Consider the following 21,536-nt stretch of genomic DNA (forward strand, 5'->3'; position numbering starts at 1 on the left):
AGACTGATATGGAGCCAGTAAAAGCCAACAAGAATGACTGCACGCCAACTACCTGTGGATTTTGTTATGATGCTCGTCTCAACATATTAACGTCACAGCTACGTAAAGTCAAATGCTAATGTTATTGCAGATATATTTAGAGGCCTATCGATAACACTGGTAAGCAATCATTTCCAGCCGAGCGATGCGACGTAAGCGAAAGCAAAGCGGTGTAGCTTTCGCCGGCGGTGGGCGGCACAGAATGTGCGGTACTTTCTGTCGCAGCTGCTGTTTCGTTGCTTTGAGCCCATTCGCGAACAGGCGCTAAACGTTTGCTTTCATGCTAGGTCCGCCGTGTTTTACTCAGAGCAACGTAATTATTCATTCTCGGGTGCATCTTGTGTTTGCTTCAGATCCAAGCAGAAGAAAATGGAGTTCGCAGAGTTGATCAAGATCACCAAAGTTGATCGCGTCATACTCCACGCACCTCTCTCCACAAGCTTTGCGGGAACGCTGTCCCTTTCGAGTCACCATTCTATCTTCTCGTCGCGCACGGATGATGATAAGGAACTGTGGGTATGTAGCCGCAACTGTTGTAGCATTCACGCTACCATACTCGTGCTAGCTTGGTGCATTCAACACTCGTACAGATTCCTTGGAAAACGGACGTATCTCCGGCATGCGGGCAACGCAGTCGGTTTAATGTGCAAGTTTCAGCGAGCGATATCAATGAGCGAGCAGAACGACGTAGGGCTTTTGCCATGCACTTTGTAGAAGAAAGCACATGAATTCCAGGCCATCGTCTCATGGCATCGTTTGGTTCTAGCGCACTTCTGTTCCAAGTTTTCAGAAATTCAAAGTATAGTGGCTGCAGTACCTTCTTCAATTATTATTATTTTTTTTTTTTATTTCAGTTGCTGCACAGGATGGTTGACACTGTGGAACGACGAATTGGAGCTCTCTCTGGCTCCCTCTTTTTGAAATGCAAAGACTTCAGGATAATCCAACTGGACATCACTGGCGTGGAAGCATGCAACAGTGTTGCAGATACCATAGAATGCCTTTCTGCATTAGGTAAAGAAACAATGTCCTCTAACTTTCAGAGGTTTTCTTAAGTGAAAAAAAAAAAAAAACACATTAGGGTGCTTGCCTTTCCTTTGCAGATAACCCAAAATGGTTTCACCCATTCTTCTACAATCCATCCTTTGTTATAATGGAAGATGGTTGGTCAGCCTTTACTACAGAGCAAGATTTTGCCAAGATTAAGCTGGTCTCTGATGACTGGAGGATATCGCTTGTGAACAAGGATTTCTCGGTAAGAACAACTGGTACATGTAAAAAGTTTACACAGTTACTAAAACTTCTTGATTGTAAGAGTGGTCTATGTTGCATAATATCTGAAACTTGTGTGTCTTAACTACTGAAACTCGCACAAATAATTTTGTTGTTTTTTCTTTTCCATTGCATTTCATGCTTAAGAAGCTCGTCCTTTTGGTTAGATAGAATTAGCATGAACATTCAGTACGCTTTGGCCAGGATCTAGTGAGGCCTAATATTTCCTTGGCATTGTAAACATTTTAGTAGCCATCTGCTCGCCATAGCAGCAGGCACTAAAAACATAGAGGCACTGCACTAGTGTAAAGATTAAAAATAAAGAACTCATGGTATAGTGCAGCAATTGTTTCTTTCTTTTTTTTTTTTCTGCCTTATTCCTAAACCTTTACAAAACACACTACTAATAGGAGGGAAGTAATAGGAGGGAGATTCAATAGGAGGGAGGAAGGGGACTCCAGCATGCAAGGGAGCTTGGTGTATTATGAACATGTCTTATGTCTTTGAATGTCTGATGTCTTAGAACATGAATAATGTCTTTAATGATCTCTTTGAAACTGGTCATAAGCATTTACCATTATGAGAGCACTTAAAGGTGTGACGCAGAAAAAAACGAGACTGGTCCAATTATTTATTGTACTTACAGAATCAGTTCTCTGTGACATTATCACCTTCAAAGTAGTCGCCTTCAGCATTCACACACTTCTGCATTCCGTGCTGCCACTGCTGGTAACTGTTCTGGAACGAGATGTTTGGAAGGCTCTTCAGAAGATTCACGTTTTTGCTTGAACCTCTTAAACTGAGGTAAAATGTGTTCCCTTTAAGCAAGATTTAACCCCAGGAAATTTTTAAAAAATGCGGCATGGAGCCAAATCAAGTGAATAAGGCGGATGCTTCATCACAGTAATGTTTTTTGCTGGTCAGAAACTGCTTGACAGATAGGGCCGTGTGAGTGGGTGCATTGTCCTGGTGCAACAGCCATCTGTCACTCCGCAACTGTGACCTTTTTTTTTCCTAATTTTTCACGAAGTCTTTTTAGTACTTCAATGTAGTAGTGTTTAACAGTCTGATCACTGAGAACCCACTGAACTATTACAATTCCACTCTTTTTTCGAACTACACACTTAGTCTCGTTTCGTTTGTGTCACACCTCATATTTGTTTACAACACAGGAAAACATCTTTAAGAATATGTATTTCATATGCTTACTTGTGATATATTGACACTGTTTTCATTATCTTACATTGTGCGTAATTGTTTTGTTGTCACTGCATTCATTTAGGGAGTTTTCATTGGTAAAAATTACTGGAAATAATTTACTCTTCAGGTTATGTATTTAATCACAATGCATTTGGGTTGCTGGAAATAAAAATTATGTTTCTGCAGGTTTGTTCAACCTACCCCGAGCAGGTGATCGTACCAAAGCGGATAGAAGACAATGTTCTGATGGCTTCAGCTTCTTTCAGGCAGCTGGGACGCTTTCCAGTCCTGAGCTATTTTCACAAAAAAGCAAAGGTCGGTACTGCACATACTTTTCCATCAAGCATGACATTTGCCATCCATTATTCAAACAGCCATATATATGGCTGAATATATGTCATTGGCGTATATGCGGTGCAAAGCTGAGCTCTGCGAGGCAGTCAAAGTACAGTGTGGGTCTTTATCTGCGTCACTCATTTATCAGTATTTATTTATTTATTTATTCACAAAATACTGCAGCTCAAGGGCCAAGTAGAGTGGGCAAGATTACAACAGCCAAGATAAATTCCATCCGAGCAAACTTCGAACAAGAGAAAAAAAAATCTAAAAACACAACTATGACAATGCACGATGAATATCAAGGCAGCCAGTGGTAACAGGGATTGCTGTATGAACAACACTGTCCAACGAAAACACTTTTGTGAGGTACAGAGTATGAAACATAAGACTGTCGGCTTCAATATATTCCAGAAGACAAGAAAGAAAAAAGATGAAAAACAAGATAAAACTCAGAAGGGAACAAGCACTCTTCAATATCGTCACAATCTTGCGTGCTGTTCCATTGGGTAATAGTGCGAACAAAGAAAAAAATGTTTAAAGAGGTTTGTGTGGCAAAGTATGGCATAAGGCTGTGGGCTTCATACATTCCTAGTATGCTGGGTTAAGCGCGGGCACAGGGAGTCCTTGGCGGTGGAATTGAACTGTTGTTGATAAAGAGAAAAAAGAAATTATAACCTGGCAAGTGCTTTTCTTTTTACTAATGATGGAATATTATTTATGGCCGTGATATTGACATTGAAGCATGCCTTTCATAACTGTTGAAAATGAAACGGATTGCTTTTCTTTGTATCATCTCCAGTATTATCATTGACAGTACAGTTGTATTTGCTAGCTATTTTGCCATACCAAATTGACGCCGATTGCTGGATCCTTAGTTTGTACCTCTTGAGGGCCTTCTGTGCAGGTATTCTTACTGTTGCCATAATGTCGCCATTGTTGTTACAATGTCACAATTTGGGCCAGTTCTCCTTCAGGCATTATTTTCTGTTAGTGTGTATTGCAGAAGTGTGTAGTAATTTCTTCTACTAGTAACAGCGATTACTGCAAGCATACTTCAGACTGTTTTAGCCTTTTCCTGTCAAAATGTTTACTAGAGTGCACATTTGGATGTCATCAAAGTTTAGCTTTTTATTTTGAAATGGCTTTAAACTCTTGTGATGCTGCAGACTGCTCTGATGAGGTGCAGTCAGCCCATGGTTGGGACCACAATGCGGCGCTGCAATGGGGATGAAGAGCTGCTTAAATCAGTTCTCATGTGTGGAAAGAAAGGGTTCATCATCGACACCCGAACACAGAACGTCGCCCAACTTTCGAAAACAAAAGGTACACCCTGGTTGTGTTATGGCCTAGGTGCAGAGGGTTACCAAGAAGTTTTGGTCTTGCCACCGTGTAGACTGGCTGAAAATGCATAAAGCTTCCTAAAATCAAGCCCTGTAAGCAGCTAGAGCAGTGACAACGTTCAAATAATGCTATCTTTTGTATTCTGTTCTTTACCCAGGTGGTCGAAATTTTCAGAGCCCTCCACTACAGCGTCTCTCATAGCCCGAGTCGCTTTTGGACATTAAACCGCACAAACCAAACCAATTTTTATTGCGCCTACTGCTACATATTACATTGAGTGCTCATGGGAACTCAAAATAGGGAAACTCGATTGGTCAGAGTAGCTTCATGACTCTGTAAGGCACAAATAGCATGACAAAATTGGGATGAGAAAAAGCTTATGATTCCTGCAGCCAATTATTAAACTCAGTGCACTGATGTAGACAAGAAAATCCGGTAAACATTCAGCCCACTATCCCAAGTGCCGAATTAGTGGAAAACACATGGAGTGGTAATGAGATAACTATAACAAGAAACCCAAAATTATGCATGTCTTGTAGTTTTCCCTTTCTTTTAATTTCAAATGAACTTGTGGCTTGCATTTTTTGGACGTGAATGGTTGTGTGGCTGACATTTGCAGTGCCTTTCCTTTATTTTTTTTGGTCAGGTGGAGGTTGTGAGCCGGAGGTACATTATCCCATGTGGACACGGCTGCACAAGCCAATCGAGCGTCACACAGCTCTCTTGGAGTCCCTCTCCAAAGTGGTGGAAGGTGTGTGTCGAGTTTGAGCTCATGTTTCCTACCCTTGTTCCTTTTTTATTTCTGCATTGGTGTCTTGTGCCAATGCTAGCTGGTTCGTTTCATCTAAGTGGCTATTCTCTGTTTTGTTGCAGCCAGTGGTTCTTTTTTTTTATTATTATCATCATCATCATGATAAGCCTAACTGTGTACACCTCTGGACAAAGTCCTTGAAATCTACCCTGTCTTGAGCTAGCTGCAGCCACTCTATTCTGTCAACATTACTCATTTCACCTGGTCACCTGACTTGCTTTCTTTCCCTGCTGCATTTACATTCTCTTAATGTCCACTCTGTTACCCTTGGGAAACCTCTGTTATCTGCCCATTGCATTGCATGCCCTGCATATGCCCATTTTCTCTTCTTTATTAATGTGTAACCATTACTTGGGCCATGCGTGGCATGAACAGAGAATGTGTGTACAGAATGTGTTTGCAGAATGTATTTGCAGAACCAGAAACTAATTAATTGCAGAATGATGGCCACAAGTTTATATTGCTGGATAACTTATGTCGAAGGCAATTGCACTGAACTAATCATGACTAATTGATTTTAAATAGTTAATTGTTACTTAAATTTAACATAACACTATAGCTCAACGCATATATTGTTGCATAGCTGATAGCAAGTATGATTGCACTACTTTAATTGCAGGCCTTAGCTAATAACTGCTTATTAGTTAATTGTGATTAGCAGTTGAACTTTAGGCTACAGAGTCAGCTCATATATGATTGAAAAGGTCTCAGCCAATAGAATGCTAAATCAAATGCTAAGCCATGCTAGAACCATTTAAAACTGAGTTAACGTTCACCTAACACTGTCAACACGTAACAGAAGCGAAACAGTAACACATAGTGCTTACGCATCCACAACATGTATGGGACCCTTGTGGTTTCTGCCCCGCCGGGGTGGTGCAGTGGTAAGACATCCGACTACTGTGCCGGAGTTCCCGGGTTCGAACCCGACCACGGCGGCTGTGTTTCGATGGAGGCGAAATGAAATGGTGTCCGTGTGCTGTGCGATGTCAGCGCACGTTAAAGATCCCCAGGTGGTCGAAATTTCCGGAGTCCTCCACTACGGTGTCTCTCATAGCCTGAGTCGCTTTGGGACGTTAAACTCCACAAACCAAACCTTGTGGTTTCTTTTTCTTTTACTTTTTTTTTTCTTATAAAGTGTCACTAAGCTCAGTTTCTTTTCTGATTATCCACCTTGCTCTTCATGCAGTCATATCTAGTTAAGTAATGCCGAAAGTTGGGCGAGTTGGTTAACATTCATGATGGAAAATAGCGCAAAAATACACGAAGGACGGAAGGAAGAAAGACACGGACAAGCGCTTGTCCGTGTCTTTCTTCCTTCCGTCCTTCATGTATTTTTGCGCTATTTTCCATCAGGAAGTCATATCTAGTCTAATACTGTACACTTAAAATGTTCCTTCCCATAGATTGTCGCAGTGTTCTAAATTTAGTTCAAGCTATTTGAATGACTGTTATTTATTAGTACCATACCATTTATTGTTTTATGATGCTCCACCTTCTGTACAATTAATGATTTAGTAGTGGGAGTTGGGCTTGTATTTTTGCATTTCTGTGTGTTGTTGTCTGTTGAGAATCTGAACTTAACCCCCTGTCTGCACTTTTACCATTCCATGCCAGTTGGTCTTGGCTCGTCCTCAATTCTAAGCACACTTTTGCTCGTTAGCTTGTACTCAATGTAGTACTATGTCATATTAGGCTCATGCGTAGTTCTATGAGTGTGCTCTTTTGAAGCATGGACAACATTGCACCTCGCGTAACATTTTTTTGCACTACTCTACAAAGAACTGTGAAGGTGTATTCCGCGGTCAGTCTAGCTCATATCTGCCTCTATGTTGTGTTGTTTCGCATTCATTTTCTTGCTGATGAAGTTTTGTTTTTGTTACACTTGTGAAGATGGATAGTACTGGTTAACTCATGTTCCTACGTTTGAGTGCACACTGAGGTAACCTGTTCAGCAGTGATGGTTATCTTGGAGTTGTGGATGTTTTATAGCCATACTTTTCCCTTTGGAATATCAAATTACACACTGTCTGCTGATCTGAATGCAGAGCTCTGCAGTGCAGTAAGAATGTTATTTCATAAGTCAGTCTTATATTTAAAATGTTACGCCAATTTTTAATTATATTTCTAAGGCTGTATGCTGCATAGGAATAACACAGTTTTATTCTAACGTGTAAATAGTTGCAGCTATATTATTTTTGGAAAAGACAAAAAAGCTTTAACAGTTGTGTGACGTGTCAAAGGTAAATCGATTTGGTTCAGAATGCAACCAATAATTTGCACATTCTAGGAGCATGCTAGTAGAGAATTATAATGTAAGGGTTTGAGGGTCCATTCTGCTTGTATGTTCTGAGAGGCTAGAGCAGTGTTTGAACCCTATATGATTAGCTTGCAGACTTGCTTGAAACAAAGCTCGTCATTTATCAGAGGGTTATTGATGGACAAAAAATTCGAGGCGTCACCGCATGGAAAGTAAAAAAAAAAAAGAAAGAAAGAAAAAAAATCACATTCTTCTCGAAGAAGACAAACCACAGTTAGGTCGGTCACTGCTTTTTATTATACAGTACCTCACACCTACGGCAATGCTTGGACTTAGTATGCAAGAACATGGGCTCATGTGAGGAGCGCACTTCTGACTTATGGTTCTTTCTTTCTCTCTCTTTCCTTCTCGCTTTCCTTTTTCCATGTTATTTCTTCTTTTCTTTCGGTTTGCTTGCCTCACGAGAAATCTACCCCCTGAATGATGGAGTAAGCACTAGCCCGAACGGAGCAGTGGCATTAATGAGCAGTTTGCCATTTGTATCAAGATGGAGAGGCAAGTTTTTCATTTTGAGTCGGCCACAAGGCCAGACTGGCATGCGGTGCTTGCATGCGGTGCTTGCTTGATGCCACGACATCTGTGCCTCGTGTGAAGTGCTCGCTTGCTTGACCTCTGAGTGTTTATGGCTTGTGGCCCGACTCTCACACTCTGCACAATATGTTGTTGTGGTGAATTTTCACAATTGGCGGATGTGGCATGTGCATACTGCGTTAGCATGAATGTAAGTAAGCACCCCATGATTCCAGGCATGCTGTGCACCACTTTTTGACTGCCTTATTTCTCTTAAAAGAGGGGGAAAAAAAAAAAATTCCTCAAGCATAGACTCTGGGTTATCAAAAAAAAACAACTTGAGCAAGCTGAAGTGAGCAGACCTGCTACCAATAAAAGATACCACTAACAACTGCCGAAACAAGGTAGTGAAAAGTGGTAGAGGGTGACATTAGCCCACCTTCTGTGTTGCGCCATTAGTCACTTCTGGCTAATCGACACTCACTAGTGCATTACAGCATAGTCACCAAACAGAACCACACAAAACGTCAGAAAAAAAAATTACTGCTTATGCCTACGGTAGTGCTCTATACTGAATGGGGCATATTGCCTGCCAGTGTAAATGCCTTGCACTGGTTTAAGAGCCCTCGATTCAAAAGAAAGAGCTGCTTAAATTCATGTTGCTACAGTAGCTGCTCTCTGGAACCTGAATTTAATTTACTAGTGATTTTGAGCAGCTATTGTTAGTGGGGAAGTGTTCAGCACTGGTAGAATAGATTAATCAAGGAGTTACAATTAGGGCAATTGAAAGGGAAATTTTATCTCACTCTCGGCGCTTAAACAGCATGGGCTTTTTGAACCAAACCTAGTGTGATAAAGCTGTGCTACTCTGGGATGCTTGTGTCCGTGGGCATCACACTGACATGAGACAATGTAGTTTGTTGTGCTGTGGAACTTTGTCTCTGACATTTGCCTTTGCTGCCGCGTCTTGTCAGTGCTTATCATTGCGTGCTATTGGTCCTGTAGTCATAATTCTGGCTTTTTACACATCTTGAGCTTGCAGCTACATCCACTCACATTATAAAAGGACACTGATGATGCATCCAGTTTTGCTGTTCATAAGATCCAAGTGTTTGGTTTTTGTGGCTGTGCTGATTGATGTTTTTTTGCAGCAAAAGATGTAATTGGAACAGAAAAGTGGTATTTAAAACGGAATATATATATTTTTTTCTGAAACTTGTTTCGAATCTTTTCGCTTGGTGATGATGTAGACAACATTAGGTGTGATCTATAGCCTCAGAGGTGCTCAAAGAAAAGAGTACTTTGTTATCAATGCTTTCTTGTGAAAACTGCTTGTGTCATATTGCCGTTTTTTAGCTTACAAAAACATCTTCATTGTTAGAGTGTGGTAATCAGTTGGTACAAGGCAGTTTCAGTTGATACTCAAGTGTTTTTTTAAAGGGATTTACATCTGCTTTATTAGCTGTTTTATGCTTTTCTGTAGTCTTTGAAGAGAGCTTTTTTTTTTTTCTCTCCCTTGAGTGCTCGTATGCAGTTGCACTCTTTGTAACATCTAAAGGCCTGAATTCAAGCCGAGAGCAGAAGTGAAAAGTCTAGCAAATTTGCTGTTGCAAACAGGAGCGAGGAAGAAAGAACTATTTAACTGTTACGAAATGGTCAAATTTATATCTGGTTGTTATGGCACTAATTACAGTTTTGTTTCTCAAGTAGCTACTTCATTGCTCTTTAGAGCACACTGTATTTTATTGTATCAAACATAGTGTATTATTACTGTTCTAAATTTGTTATGAAGCACTAAAGAAGTTTGCGTGTAGTATTTTTAAACAAGAAAATGTCACCTATAGTATTTGCACTTTTTAACTTAAACTAAATAAAGGCAAATAATATGCCCGAGTTATTTTTTAAAGTTTGGTTTTAACTGGAAAAAGTCAGTATCTTTGACAGGCACACTGTGACGAGCCGGCTATCAAGTAGGAATTACACTCAGTCTTAAAATAAAATCAACAAGGTGGGGAAGCCAGGATTAGATTAAGACTTGGATTAAAACACTTTTGGATTAAGAGCTGCAGTTGTGCATATTGGGGTACCGCTGTCTATTTTCCACACCTATGCAGTCTGAAGGGTCACAAATGATTGCTAAGCGCCATCTGCTTGCATAGCTTACTCATCACCCACCGCTGAGGGTAGTTAATTGCTTAAGCTGGTTTTTCCACTGCATGTAAACATTCTCAAAGCCATGCATAAACATCACAAAAAGCATCATGTTCTGGTTATCATGGTCCTTAAGTGGCAGTTCTATCACTTCTGGCAACATACAGACCATGCGATGTCCTACCATCTGACTCAAACTAGCCCAACAGCCCAGTGATACCATGACAGTCCACTGTTTGCAAATCAACTTCGACTTGCATTATCGCCCTGTGGTTTCATTAATAAACTTCTCTTGCTTTTTTTATTAGTGATAGCATTTCCTTCTTCAAGCACAGATATAGCAGGTTTACCACTAATTAATGTCCTCTTATGATTTAATTTCTGGTAAATTCAATGCTCAGGCTGGCAAAAGTGCCAAGATAAACTTTAACGACTTTTTACTGCTCAGGAATACATCATTCAACAGAAAAATACGCTTAATTCACCCTTAGGCCATACAGGAATGCATCATATGACAGAAAAGGACTTAATAATTCTCCGTTAGAAAATAGTATTTGCTTAGAAACAAATGTATACTGTGTCCTGAAATAAACACCAAAAGAACTGTGCTGAATATTGAAATTGGAAAGTAAAAGTCTAGCTCCTAATTATATAATGTGAGGGTGTAAATCAAAGGAGTTCTGCAGTAGGGTTTGTGACCTGTAGTAGTATACATGAATTTCCTAAAGTGTTTGGCAGATAACAATTAGTGAGGTACCGACACTAACACCTTTCAGCACTGCTTGGCCTCACTACCAAGCATGATCAAGTTGTTGCCAAGTGACATGAATAATTGCTTTGCTTGCACTCGTACCAATGTGCAGGAGCACCTGACATTTAGTGGGTTTAGAGCCTGTTATGCCAGTACTGCTGTTTGACATCTTGTTGATTTTGTTGTCACAGCATCTACAGATACTGGTGTGAGCATGGACAAGTGGTTGTCCCGTCTTGAAGCATCTGGTTGGCTCAGCCACATCAAGAGCGTTCTGTCCTGCGCCTGCTTTGTTGCCCAGTGCCTTGATCAGGACGGTGAGTTGGGTTTTTATAGTCGGGGGCATATCGGTATTCGGGCAGAAGCCTTAATAGGCTCATGAGCATTCGCTCACAAGAAGTGTCGCACTTCTTTGTGAGATTCCACGGGATACCGTGAGATTGTGACGTCATCACCTGGTGATGTCTTTGGCCATGTCCTGGTGTGACTTCGCATCCGTTCACATTCAACAACCGATGCTGATGTCATCATGTGACGTCACATCTGGTCATGATCAGTGACATTATCAGGCTATTCATGCATACTACACGAAGCTGGCCCCGCTGGGCATCCAATCCAGGCGTCCGTGTGTGCCTATCATTGCCACTTCGTCAAACGCCGCACCACACAGCATTCAGAAGCAGATGCAGTAAAGCAGAAATCAGCGTTGTTTCAAACATAGGCGTTTGCCTCATCTCGCTTTAGTGGTCCAAAGTGCAACACGCATCTTTTTTTTTTAGTATTGTATGTGTTTACAGTTACTGGCAAGAATAAGCCTTGGTATTGGTAAACACTTGTTCTTCGGTGGTGGTTGGACTGAAAATGGCCATTGGGCGAACTGGGGAACTTGATTAGCTGAAGGCTAGGTCAGCTGTTGCAATGACTGTGCTACTGTGCCAGCCTGTGTAAGACTTCTGTGTTTTTCTTTGATCTCAACCTCCCCTTTTCCTGTGTAGCTTTTACTTGGCTTGTGCTCTTGCCTTTGGTTTCTGTGCCCTGCTACTATTTGCTTTTACTTAGGAGTGCGGGAATATTATAAACCTTGAATACGAATCGAATATGTTTGTTTTTCAATTCATTATTCATGAAACTGATGTTCAGAATTTACCAAATTTTTGAAAAATACCAAATACACTGTATTTTCATCGCACTGCATGCTTCACCTCAGTGGTTGACTGTGTTGACAGCGGAGTGAAGCATCCTCAAAACGCGACGGGGCCAGTTTTTGTGAAGGGCCTTCCCTATGGTCGACAATATGAGTGCTAAGTAAAGCACTTGATGCAACTAGAAAGAGAAAAAACGCCACTCTCACTCGGCTTTCACCTCACGTGCAGACAATCATCTTGCAGTTGTTAATCAGATAAAGACTGCTGTGATGCAAACGGTTTTTGGCAGTTTTGTGAGGTTCATTATGTAATTCAAGCTTTTGATTAATTTGGAAATTTTTTCTAGTATCACAGCTTCATCCAATTTCATGCAGGTCCTTTCTTTACAACAACTTATGCAGAATCCTGTACAAACGTTTTACTGGATTTTTCAGTATGGTATATACCTCTGTGCAGTTCTAGTTTCATATTGTTTACATAATACCATCTGAGCTCTGAGATAAACAAGATGAACAATGTTTGCTATTTAAGTTTTTTGTTCTGTCTTATCAGACATTCATTATTCGAAGGCATTTTGTCCCATGTTCATATTTGATTCCTATTCGAATATTTCAGTATTCTATTTGCACACCCCTACATTTGCTTTTTCTTTCCACTTCTCCTGCGGTTTTGAGATAGAATATGCACTGCATTACCTGTTTCTGCCAACATTTTCCACATACCTCTCTGGTCGCCTTCGCAGAACGGACAGTCGTGGTGCATGGTTCAGAAGGCACAGATTCCACGCTGCTGGCCTGCTCCCTGGCCCAAGTGATCCTGGACCCAGACTGTCGAACGATGCGGGGCTTCCAGGCACTCGTGGAGCGCGAATGGCTTCGGGCGGGGCATCCGTTTCGTCTACGCTGTCAGCATGGTGCATTTGCGCCACCCAGCGTGAGGACCAAGGACCAGAGCCCAACCTTCCTCGTTTTCTTAGACTGCGTCTTCCAGGTACGCAGAGGCATAGCTACCAGTGTGTGTGTGTTATATGCGTGTGCGTGCAATGATTTTGCCAGTACAGTTTGAAAAGAAGTGTCCTGAAAATGAGCGGATTTCTTGAAAGAATGCTGTAGCTGCATGTTTTTTTTTTCCATGAGGGCTTGCACAAATGTGCTTGTGATCATATGCGGGCAGGTAGTTTTACTATAGGGTGTGACAGGCGGTCAAAGAACAAATTGACTTTTATGCTGCACCAGTCGATGTGGCATCCGGCTGCGAAATGCAATGACGTGGAAATCAAATTGCAACTACAACGCCACAATTTATTTTATTGGAGGTCAAGTTCAAAGGTCACCTCTTGGCTGAGTGCTGTTATTGCCCCCCGAACCTCAGGTTAGAGCGTACTAAAAGAGACTGTGCTGTACGCAGCAGAGATTTCCTATGGTGTGCCAATGGCAAATGAAGCATCGGCACAGCTGTTTCACTCATGAAAATGTTGCTTGGGGCTGCTGAGGTCATCTGCAAACAGTCAGTAACTTATATTGCATCTCGTGCCTGGTGCATTGCTCAAAACCACTCATTTTGTAGGCAGTACAGTCAGAGTCGCTACTGGTGATGCCACTGGCATCATACGACCTGTAGCACTGCATGGGCCCAAAAGCCTGCCCTCTATATACAGGGCGGCGTTCAGCTTTTGATCCACTATTGTAGAGTGAGGTACACTTGAAACATTGCAGCAGCAGCACGAAATAAGTGCACCCCTCGTTTGCACTGAGAAAAAGCATCGAGTTTATTGACTTATTTATTTCCTTGCTGACTCACCGGTGTGGCTCAGTGGTTGAGGTGCTCGACTACTGAGCCAGTATTATACAGGTTTGATCCTAGACACAGTGGCCGCGTTTCAATTGAGGTGGAAAGCATGGCACCCGTGTACAATACGATATCAATGCACTGACAGTTGCTTCAGAAAGGGGTGGGAGGAGGAAGTGGTTTGCTTCCTCAATATTTCAACATTTTTCCTGAGGTTGAGGCACCCCATCCCACCAGCCTCCAACTGCTCGTATTCAATTTCCAATAATAACTTCTCAATTACTATAAGGTGTTGTTAACATAAAGCGCAGCGAGGCTGAGCTATTTGGCTTTGTAGCTAGTCGTAGAGCATATAATACCTGTAACCTGAACCAGTCTTGTTCCAACAGAACCAGCTCATTGACTGACCTCTGTCCGTGAGCATGATTAACAAAATATGTCATTGCATTTATGCAGTCAATCACTCATGTACATCTTTTTAAACCTGCTCATTTGAACTTGGGTTGTATATTCATTAGTAAATACACCTCCTAACAGCTCTGAATGAGAAGGTGTAAACAAAAATAATGGAAATTTGTAACGCCTGAATAAAGTGAATAAGGTAATATAAATGAATGGAACAACCTTGAAGTTTCTCCTCTCCACCCACCCCACTAATAAAATAGTTCTGGGATTTTATTTACTAGCGAAATAATCATAAATTTAGTGAAAGTATTTTCCCTTTCAAATTGGAGCAGTGTGTGCTTGTGTGCATGCGAGTGTGTGCATGTGTGTGTGTGTGTGTTAGAGTTATGTATGTTCCTGATCTACAGAAAACCAAATGGGACACCCATTTGCCAGCGTACATCTGAGGAAGGTTTAACCATATAATATGAGTGCAGTTTTCTTTTGAGTGCCATCGCAAGTAGTGAGACTAATCTGGTTGCAAGTGCACTCCCGCTCTGTTCCCTGACTATCTGATTCACGATTATCATGTAGGCATGTGAACTGTTTTGAAGACATATGTTGGGCCATCAGGAACATAGTGTTCATACATGAATCTTTTTTTTCTTTCTTAGTGTGTAGCTTGTGCGTGATAGGTTAATATGAAGGAACATCAGTGTACACAGCTTCTACATGTCACATATACTCAAAGAGTGTCGTAATGAATTATTTGAAGCACACTGCGGTGTATTTTTGTTTATTCCATCATTCCACAGGCCTTGTACACCATTTTGCTTTGTAATTAACCTTACGGAAACACTCATGATGGCTTCTGCTGTTTCTCTTCAGATCCACCAGCAGTTTGCCTGTTCGTTTGAGTTCAATGAACAATTTCTCATCATGCTGTTTGAGCACAGCTACTGCTCTTCGTTTGGTGAGTTCTCCACTCCTCATGTCACTGTGGAAAAATGCACTTCGATGTGGTGACGCATGTGTGGTTAATCTACTCGTAGGCACGTTTCTTGCCAACTCCATGAAAGAAAGAAAAGAGCTCAAATTGCCACAAAAGACTTACTCCCTCTGGTGAGTACATTTTTTTTAACAGTAATCAGTTTGTTAATCTATAGCAGTGAAATGCTACAGAGGAGCTATGTTATAACTCAGCGGCAGACTTGATGTCACGCATTAAAATGCGACCCGTGTGTGCATAATTTTGTTGTTGTTTTTTTTGTGTCATGTTTATAACATGTTTAAGAGCCTATTCAGCCTGAGAAGCGGCTGTTTTTTCTGGTGTTTTTTTTTTTTTTTTTTTTTGTGATGTCAAAGGACATCTTGAGTCCAAATTGGAGTCTTTAAGTACAGTGGTGTTTTCCTTTTTGCCATGTGCAGGTCTTATGTGAACTCTCCAGACATGCTGGCGGAGCTAACAAACCCAATGTACGACCACAACAACCAGGTTATCTGGCCATCTGTGGCTCCTCAGAGCATTGTGAGTATATCTGCACGATGATGTCATGACCAATTCACTTGCTATGCCTAATTTTGGGAGGAAATTATACGATTGTCGTATCTTTTTCTGGTTTTGCCCTTACAACCTTTTACTTTCCCTCTTCAGCATATGTTTCTATAATGCACCGGGCTGAATGTAATGCTATTTTGGATTGTAAATGTAACAATACTTGTTATCCATATTGCTTCTTCACTACCTAGTCTTGTGTCATATTCCATTAAAGTCACTGAAGGGCACATAAGAAGTGATGAATGAGAGAATAGTTGTTTTTTACGTTGTTAGAGCGTACTGAAAATTTAGTAAGACTGCCAGGTCGAAGGCTGCTGTCTGTGAATAGTAACTTTTCTTGCAATTGTTTCATATGATCTAAAGCGGTCAATCACTATCCGAAACCCTTCCTAGAAATTTGACGAAAATCAAGGAACCTTGCCTTAGAGTGTAAGAATGGAACACAGCAGTATTGAAGAAATGAGGATTTATAATATTAATTTGACACTCAGTAAAGCTTTTCAAACTTTGTAAAGTGACTGCAACCATTGCAGAGTGCCACCCCGCGTGCAGCCCTTCGTCTATCCTTTTCCCTCATGCTGGACGTAGTCATCCATGCCACCCCAGGTGTGCACTGGGTGCCATCTTTGATGCAGAGGCGACACCATCTTTTCTCCTTCGCACTGGGCACGAATGCCTGAACCTCCCCGGGCTATACCCAAACGGGTCTTAGAGGCTTTCACTTAAATGGGCTTTCACTTAGATTTTTACTGAGAGAGCACTGATCTGGAGGTTCAGAGCATAGCAAAATCATCTTAACGTAGATGTCCACCACCAAGAAGGCAGACACTGCGCTTTGCTTTCCGAAAAAACAAACCACCTAAAGACTCGTAGTATAGTTTAGTTAGTTTAGTCCATAGGTCTTAATGGCCCAAAGTGAATCGGGCTATTAGAGACGCCGTGATGGAAGGCTCTGAAAATTTTGACCACACTCCTTAACATGCACTGACATGGCACAGTATGTCGGCACTTTCCAGACTGTGTGTCAAATGCAAATTGGTATATAGGAAATGAAAGGCACAGTATCTTTCACACTTCTCACTGGGCACCTGAGGTGCCCTGTATGGGAAAAGAAGGTGGGAGTGAAAGAAAGGAGGAGGTAACACAGTGGAGGGCTACAGAACAATTTCCTCTGCTGAGGGACTACTACGTGCGCTGACATCACTGTGCCAGTTTCTCAATGCTAAACTGCCAAGCAGTGCTTTTGCAGATCTTAATCAGTTTAATTGGATCAAACCCCGGCTAATTTTTCGGGAAGATATCGCTATTTCATGATGGTTGGGGGGCTTCATACGAAACATATACTGAATGCATTAGCTTGAAGTGCTTTTAGCTTTTGTCATTAGATGGAACAACAGGCTTTTGTATTTTATGCTTGAAGCAGTAGCCACAACCCACTAAAAGCTTTACAGACAAGGCATATATCACTACAATAATATCTGTGCATGTGAAAACCAAAATGGACACTACTTTATTAAAGCTGTATCGTTAGTGACGGATGAGATTTAGTATGGTTAGTATTCAGTGCATCACTTCTACAGCTTGTGCACTTACCTTTACGTCCACTGATCGTGGTTTCCAGCATTGTGGGGCATAAAAACAGGCACATCAACAGATGGAGGAAAAATTCTCGGTTAAAAATTTTCTACAGTGTCTCTAGCTAGACTGTTGTGAAATCAAGCAGTCCTAGTAAGTTTTGCCTTGTGCTGAAAACATGTGAAGTGCTTAATATTCAGTTATCTGTCCCTTTAAGCATCACATACTTTAAGGCCCTTTGCCACAGATTTGTAAATCTGAAATCGAAGAAAACACACACAAGCTTTGCCCTGAAACTGAACATTTGTTTTCAGCGAGCATCATCAAAGTCATGCCGATGAAGTTTTAAGCAGCGCAGTTAGCCACAAACTATGAAGTTAAAACTGAATGCGTTAGGAAGTTTAATTGCTGTGGCGTATGGCTGCAGAAACTTTAATAGGAACATGATAATACTATAGGAAAATGGAAATTTGATTAGATATAAGCAGCTGAGTTCATTTGCATAGCACCAGACGTTTACTTCACTAGCTAATTGCTGCTGGCAAGTGCTAATGCTTGCTTTTCTCTTAGCGTTTATTAGGGTGAGGACATACAAGGAATAAAAATAGAATTCCTCTTTCCTATCCTTAGCAATAATTAACATGGACAATTTTTTCCGCTCTCTCAGTGTTAATGTTCTTTTAACTTTAAGTACTGGTGGCAAGATGCACCTTTTCAGGTTTCAGGTTTTTTATTGTCAGAAATGTATTACACAAATTAGTATGGTTTATTTTGTACAGAAGGAGGTCCCAAAGCGAAGCTGTCAGGGGGACCTCCTAGCTATAACAAAATGCTTAAAACAAATTCACAAATATGGCAGAAATTGAACATTAAGATATGTTAAAATCCATGAACAACAAGAACAACGATGCATAAAAAAAGAAAAACATAACTGTGTGGTTATAACTTTGATAAAAATGTTTTGATGAAAGCATTTTAGTGTAACATTTTAGTGTTTTCATCATTTTCAAAGCATTTTAGTGTTTTCATCATTTTAGTAGATGTCTCTAAGATGAAAACACTTTAGTGAAAAGCCTATACGACCGAACTGTTTAAATATATAAGGGTAGTTTTAGCATAAGGCATACGTTGCTGTAATATAGCGAAGTCATTTCCTTTTGCATGTCTGAAACAGTGTCAGCATTTAGGGCAACTTCATACATTAAGGACAGCTTCCTTCTGCATTCTGCACAGCCAACGCACAGTTTTCATTGCGCTTTTCCTCCTAGGTCCTGTGGCCCGCTTTATTCCTGCGTTGGGTGTACGATCAGAAACCGCAGAAGGAAGCATGGGACACGATACTGGAAATCCGAAACCGGGACAAAGAGCTGCGCTCCAAAGCAATCAGGCTGCGAAGGTAAGGTCGTGCTCACACTATCTTGGTAGACCTCTATAGTCAAATGCAACTCGAGAAAAAAAAGTGCCTTTTGTCCTTCAAAAGTATCTCCCTCCAGCTATGGAGCCGCAACCCAGCGTGGTGTCGTGCCGCTCGCAAAAAAAAAAAAAAGAAAAAAAAAAGATATAATGTTCCTCTAAAATTAGTGATAATAATAATAATAAAATTTAAAAATTAGAAAGTGTTCTTTAAACTTGGAGCATAGACTTATACCAAAATGTCTGCCTCCACTAATCACATTCACTCGTCTGCAAAGTCTGTCTGACTGTGGTCACATTTCGGCGTTAGTGGCGTTCACTCATGTCCCAGGTGGAATTCGGTGAAAAGACTTGCAAGAATCTTACTGTGCTTTTTCTGGTCACGCTGGCCGCTAGAGCCTCAGGTGGGCACTGAAGGACATCGAGCTGTTCACAGCACGACAAATTTGTGCCAGCAGCGCCAATAAGTGCGAACATACCTCCAGGACACATTTTGGCGCCACGTGCAGTAGCACATCTTGCTTTATCCGGACGCATGTTCGGTGAGCATTTGCATTAAATACAACAATCCAAACTTTGTTCCACAAGTGACTAGAACTTCAGTTGCTGGCTGTGCATTCAGCATTACTCGACAGAGGGGATCAAACCGGCCTTATTTATCGCTGGTTGTATGCATGCGCTGTGACTAACGCAATTGTCGACTTCATGTCACCGTGGCCGAAATTACTCTGCGCAATATGTTTACATTTACTAAAGCTTCTAAATTCTCTCCTCGCAATTGCCAAAATCGTGCTCACGAACCTGATGGATTCGATTTGCCTACTCATCGAGAAAGGGGCCGCTGTCGACTTTTCAGGTTTGAAAACATTAAATCTGCTTCACAAACTGACACAGATATTTAGTCAGACGTGTTTACCCCATTTAACTGGGCTGGGAACCGGCGGATTTTCTTGGTCACGCCTCTGTAGCCAGAAGAGGATGACAGTATGTAAAATGTGCTCGACATTGTCCAACGCACACAAATTACATTACCCGAACGTGCAAAAGTACAGTAAACATACTTTCGCATCGTCAAACGAACAGCTGAAGGCTTCCTTCTCAGTCATGATAGCGTCTAGCTTCTCGGACGGTGTATGATGCTCTCCCATAGCGTTACAAAGAAGTTTTGTGACCAGTAGGCATCAAAAGACTCTGGCTCCGCTTATGTGCTGTGTGGAGTTTGAACTCAAATTTTGCACAGGGGTGGCATTTGGTATTGGTTTATGTTCAGATCGGAGGACTGCACTTACTTGTTACCGGGCATGCTTGAAAGCGATTGCAGATGCATTTCCTGAGAGCGGTCTATACTAGTAATGGGACAGTGAGCATGCCCTATAAATGAACAAATTAAAAAGTATTGGTTTACAAAGTACCATTCAGTACTGAGCAGAATAAACTGGCATGCCTGATAACAGTTTCAATGCCACCTCCTGACAGCTCTTTTGCTCTGATCGGTTTTAAACAAAGCCCATGGGTCGTGCTGTTTGTCACTCATAGGCAGCTGCTGGAGCTGGAGGATGAAGCCATCGTTCAGGGCGTCCTGCAGGACTCTCTCAGCCTGCTCGAATGACATTCGAGGAGGGGCTCACTGCCTTCCTCACAGCGTGGGAGCACCGCTGGCACTGGCGGCGAAGACGCGGGGCCTAGCCACCACCAGATTTCAGCCCTGGCGCAGGAAACGGCCGGCATAGGCAGCAGCAGGGCCTCTTTCTCCCATGTGTCATCTCTGGGCTCGCCTCAGTCATCGGTGTCCTCTTCGCCAGGCATTTCTTCGGGCACACCCTCACATGTACGGAGACTCCTTCGCAGTCTGCTCCATCTCAGCTTAGACAGTCACGCCGGAAGCCGGGTGATGCCTGACTTTGGAGCAGCGTCGTTTGATGAGCTTACCTTCAAGAGAGGTGACGATGATTGAAGTTTCTGGCTGTGCTATGCCAGTTTGATGAAACCAACTGATCTGATACAAGAAATTTCGACCTGTGACTTCACAGCTGCTTTGTTCGGCAAGGCTTGTACTCAAGCAGGATGGTGGTAGTTGACGTTGTTGTTTGTGCTGGTTTTGATCTGAGCCGGGTTGCAACGTGCTGGTTAGCCAGTGTCCTTGTAAACTGTTCTCCTCATTGTTGTCTCCTGCTCCTTGCTTGGATGATAACGCATTGGCTCGTAGCTGTGATCTGTACATCTGCTTGTGCTTTTATTTCGTATTTTAATTATTTCTCGTATTGCATATCACTACAACTAATCAGCCAATGCCTTTATCTCGGGGCAGATATCGTACTGTCACTTTGTTCGCTGTCCTGATGAATTGCAGAAGTCAGATACCACATATGAAACTGCTGAAGCTTGCTGAAGCTTGCTGTTACCAAATGGACTATTATCGGTAATGCTGTGGTTGTTGTGATTTTCTCGTCACTCAGGCTTGAACTCTGAGCTGCTGCTAGCCCCTGAGCTCTTGCGGATGTAGAAGAATGTTTCCAGCCTCTTTTCAGTATCTTGCTTATCGTAAGCAAGTTAATGTGGTTGAACATAGCTGTCTCATATGTGGCTAGTCATAGAGCATTTCTTTTTGCTGTTGATGTGGAACTTAACCACACGTAACTTGAAATGCTGCCTAAGGAAGGCTTGATGATATTCGTTTATTGGAATTCAAGTCTGTTGTAAATAATCTGCTTTAAATCTGCTTTTAGTGTGTTGCACAATGTACTGACATTGGTTTCGATGCTAGGGAACTTGTATGCAACATTTTTATACTAATGGAATTCTTGTTGTGTCTTATTAAAGATGTACTAGGTCCTGATAATGTGTGTGCTATGTTTACGGCATTATTCTAACCTTAATCTTTTTCAACTTTTCTCTGTCACATAAATGGTGCAGCCCTACCAGTGCTGTGCTTTCTAATA

The 21,536-nt window shown here is 41.6% G+C and overlaps 1 protein-coding gene across 1 annotated transcript; it reads left to right on the top strand.

Annotated features, from left to right (window-relative positions):
* LOC146208512 (myotubularin-related protein 9) lies at nucleotides 1-21,365 on the top strand. The gene is made up of 14 exons (XM_084594352.1): nucleotides 1-159; nucleotides 393-555; nucleotides 894-1,053; nucleotides 1,143-1,294; nucleotides 2,698-2,826; nucleotides 4,017-4,173; nucleotides 4,838-4,942; nucleotides 10,926-11,051; nucleotides 12,622-12,869; nucleotides 14,940-15,024; nucleotides 15,104-15,173; nucleotides 15,480-15,579; nucleotides 18,453-18,580; nucleotides 20,134-21,365. The coding sequence occupies exons 2-14, from the start codon at nucleotides 409-411 to the stop codon at nucleotides 20,204-20,206; spliced, it is 1,680 nt and encodes a 559-aa protein (XP_084450478.1). The 5' UTR covers nucleotides 1-159; nucleotides 393-408; the 3' UTR covers nucleotides 20,207-21,365.
* The last annotated feature ends 171 nt before the right edge of the window (nucleotides 21,366-21,536 follow it).

Source organism: Amblyomma maculatum, chromosome 1, assembly GCF_055883805.1.
Source record: "Amblyomma maculatum isolate TAMU_Amacu chromosome 1, ASM5588380v1, whole genome shotgun sequence".
NCBI lineage: Eukaryota > Metazoa > Arthropoda > Arachnida > Ixodida > Ixodidae > Amblyomma > Amblyomma maculatum.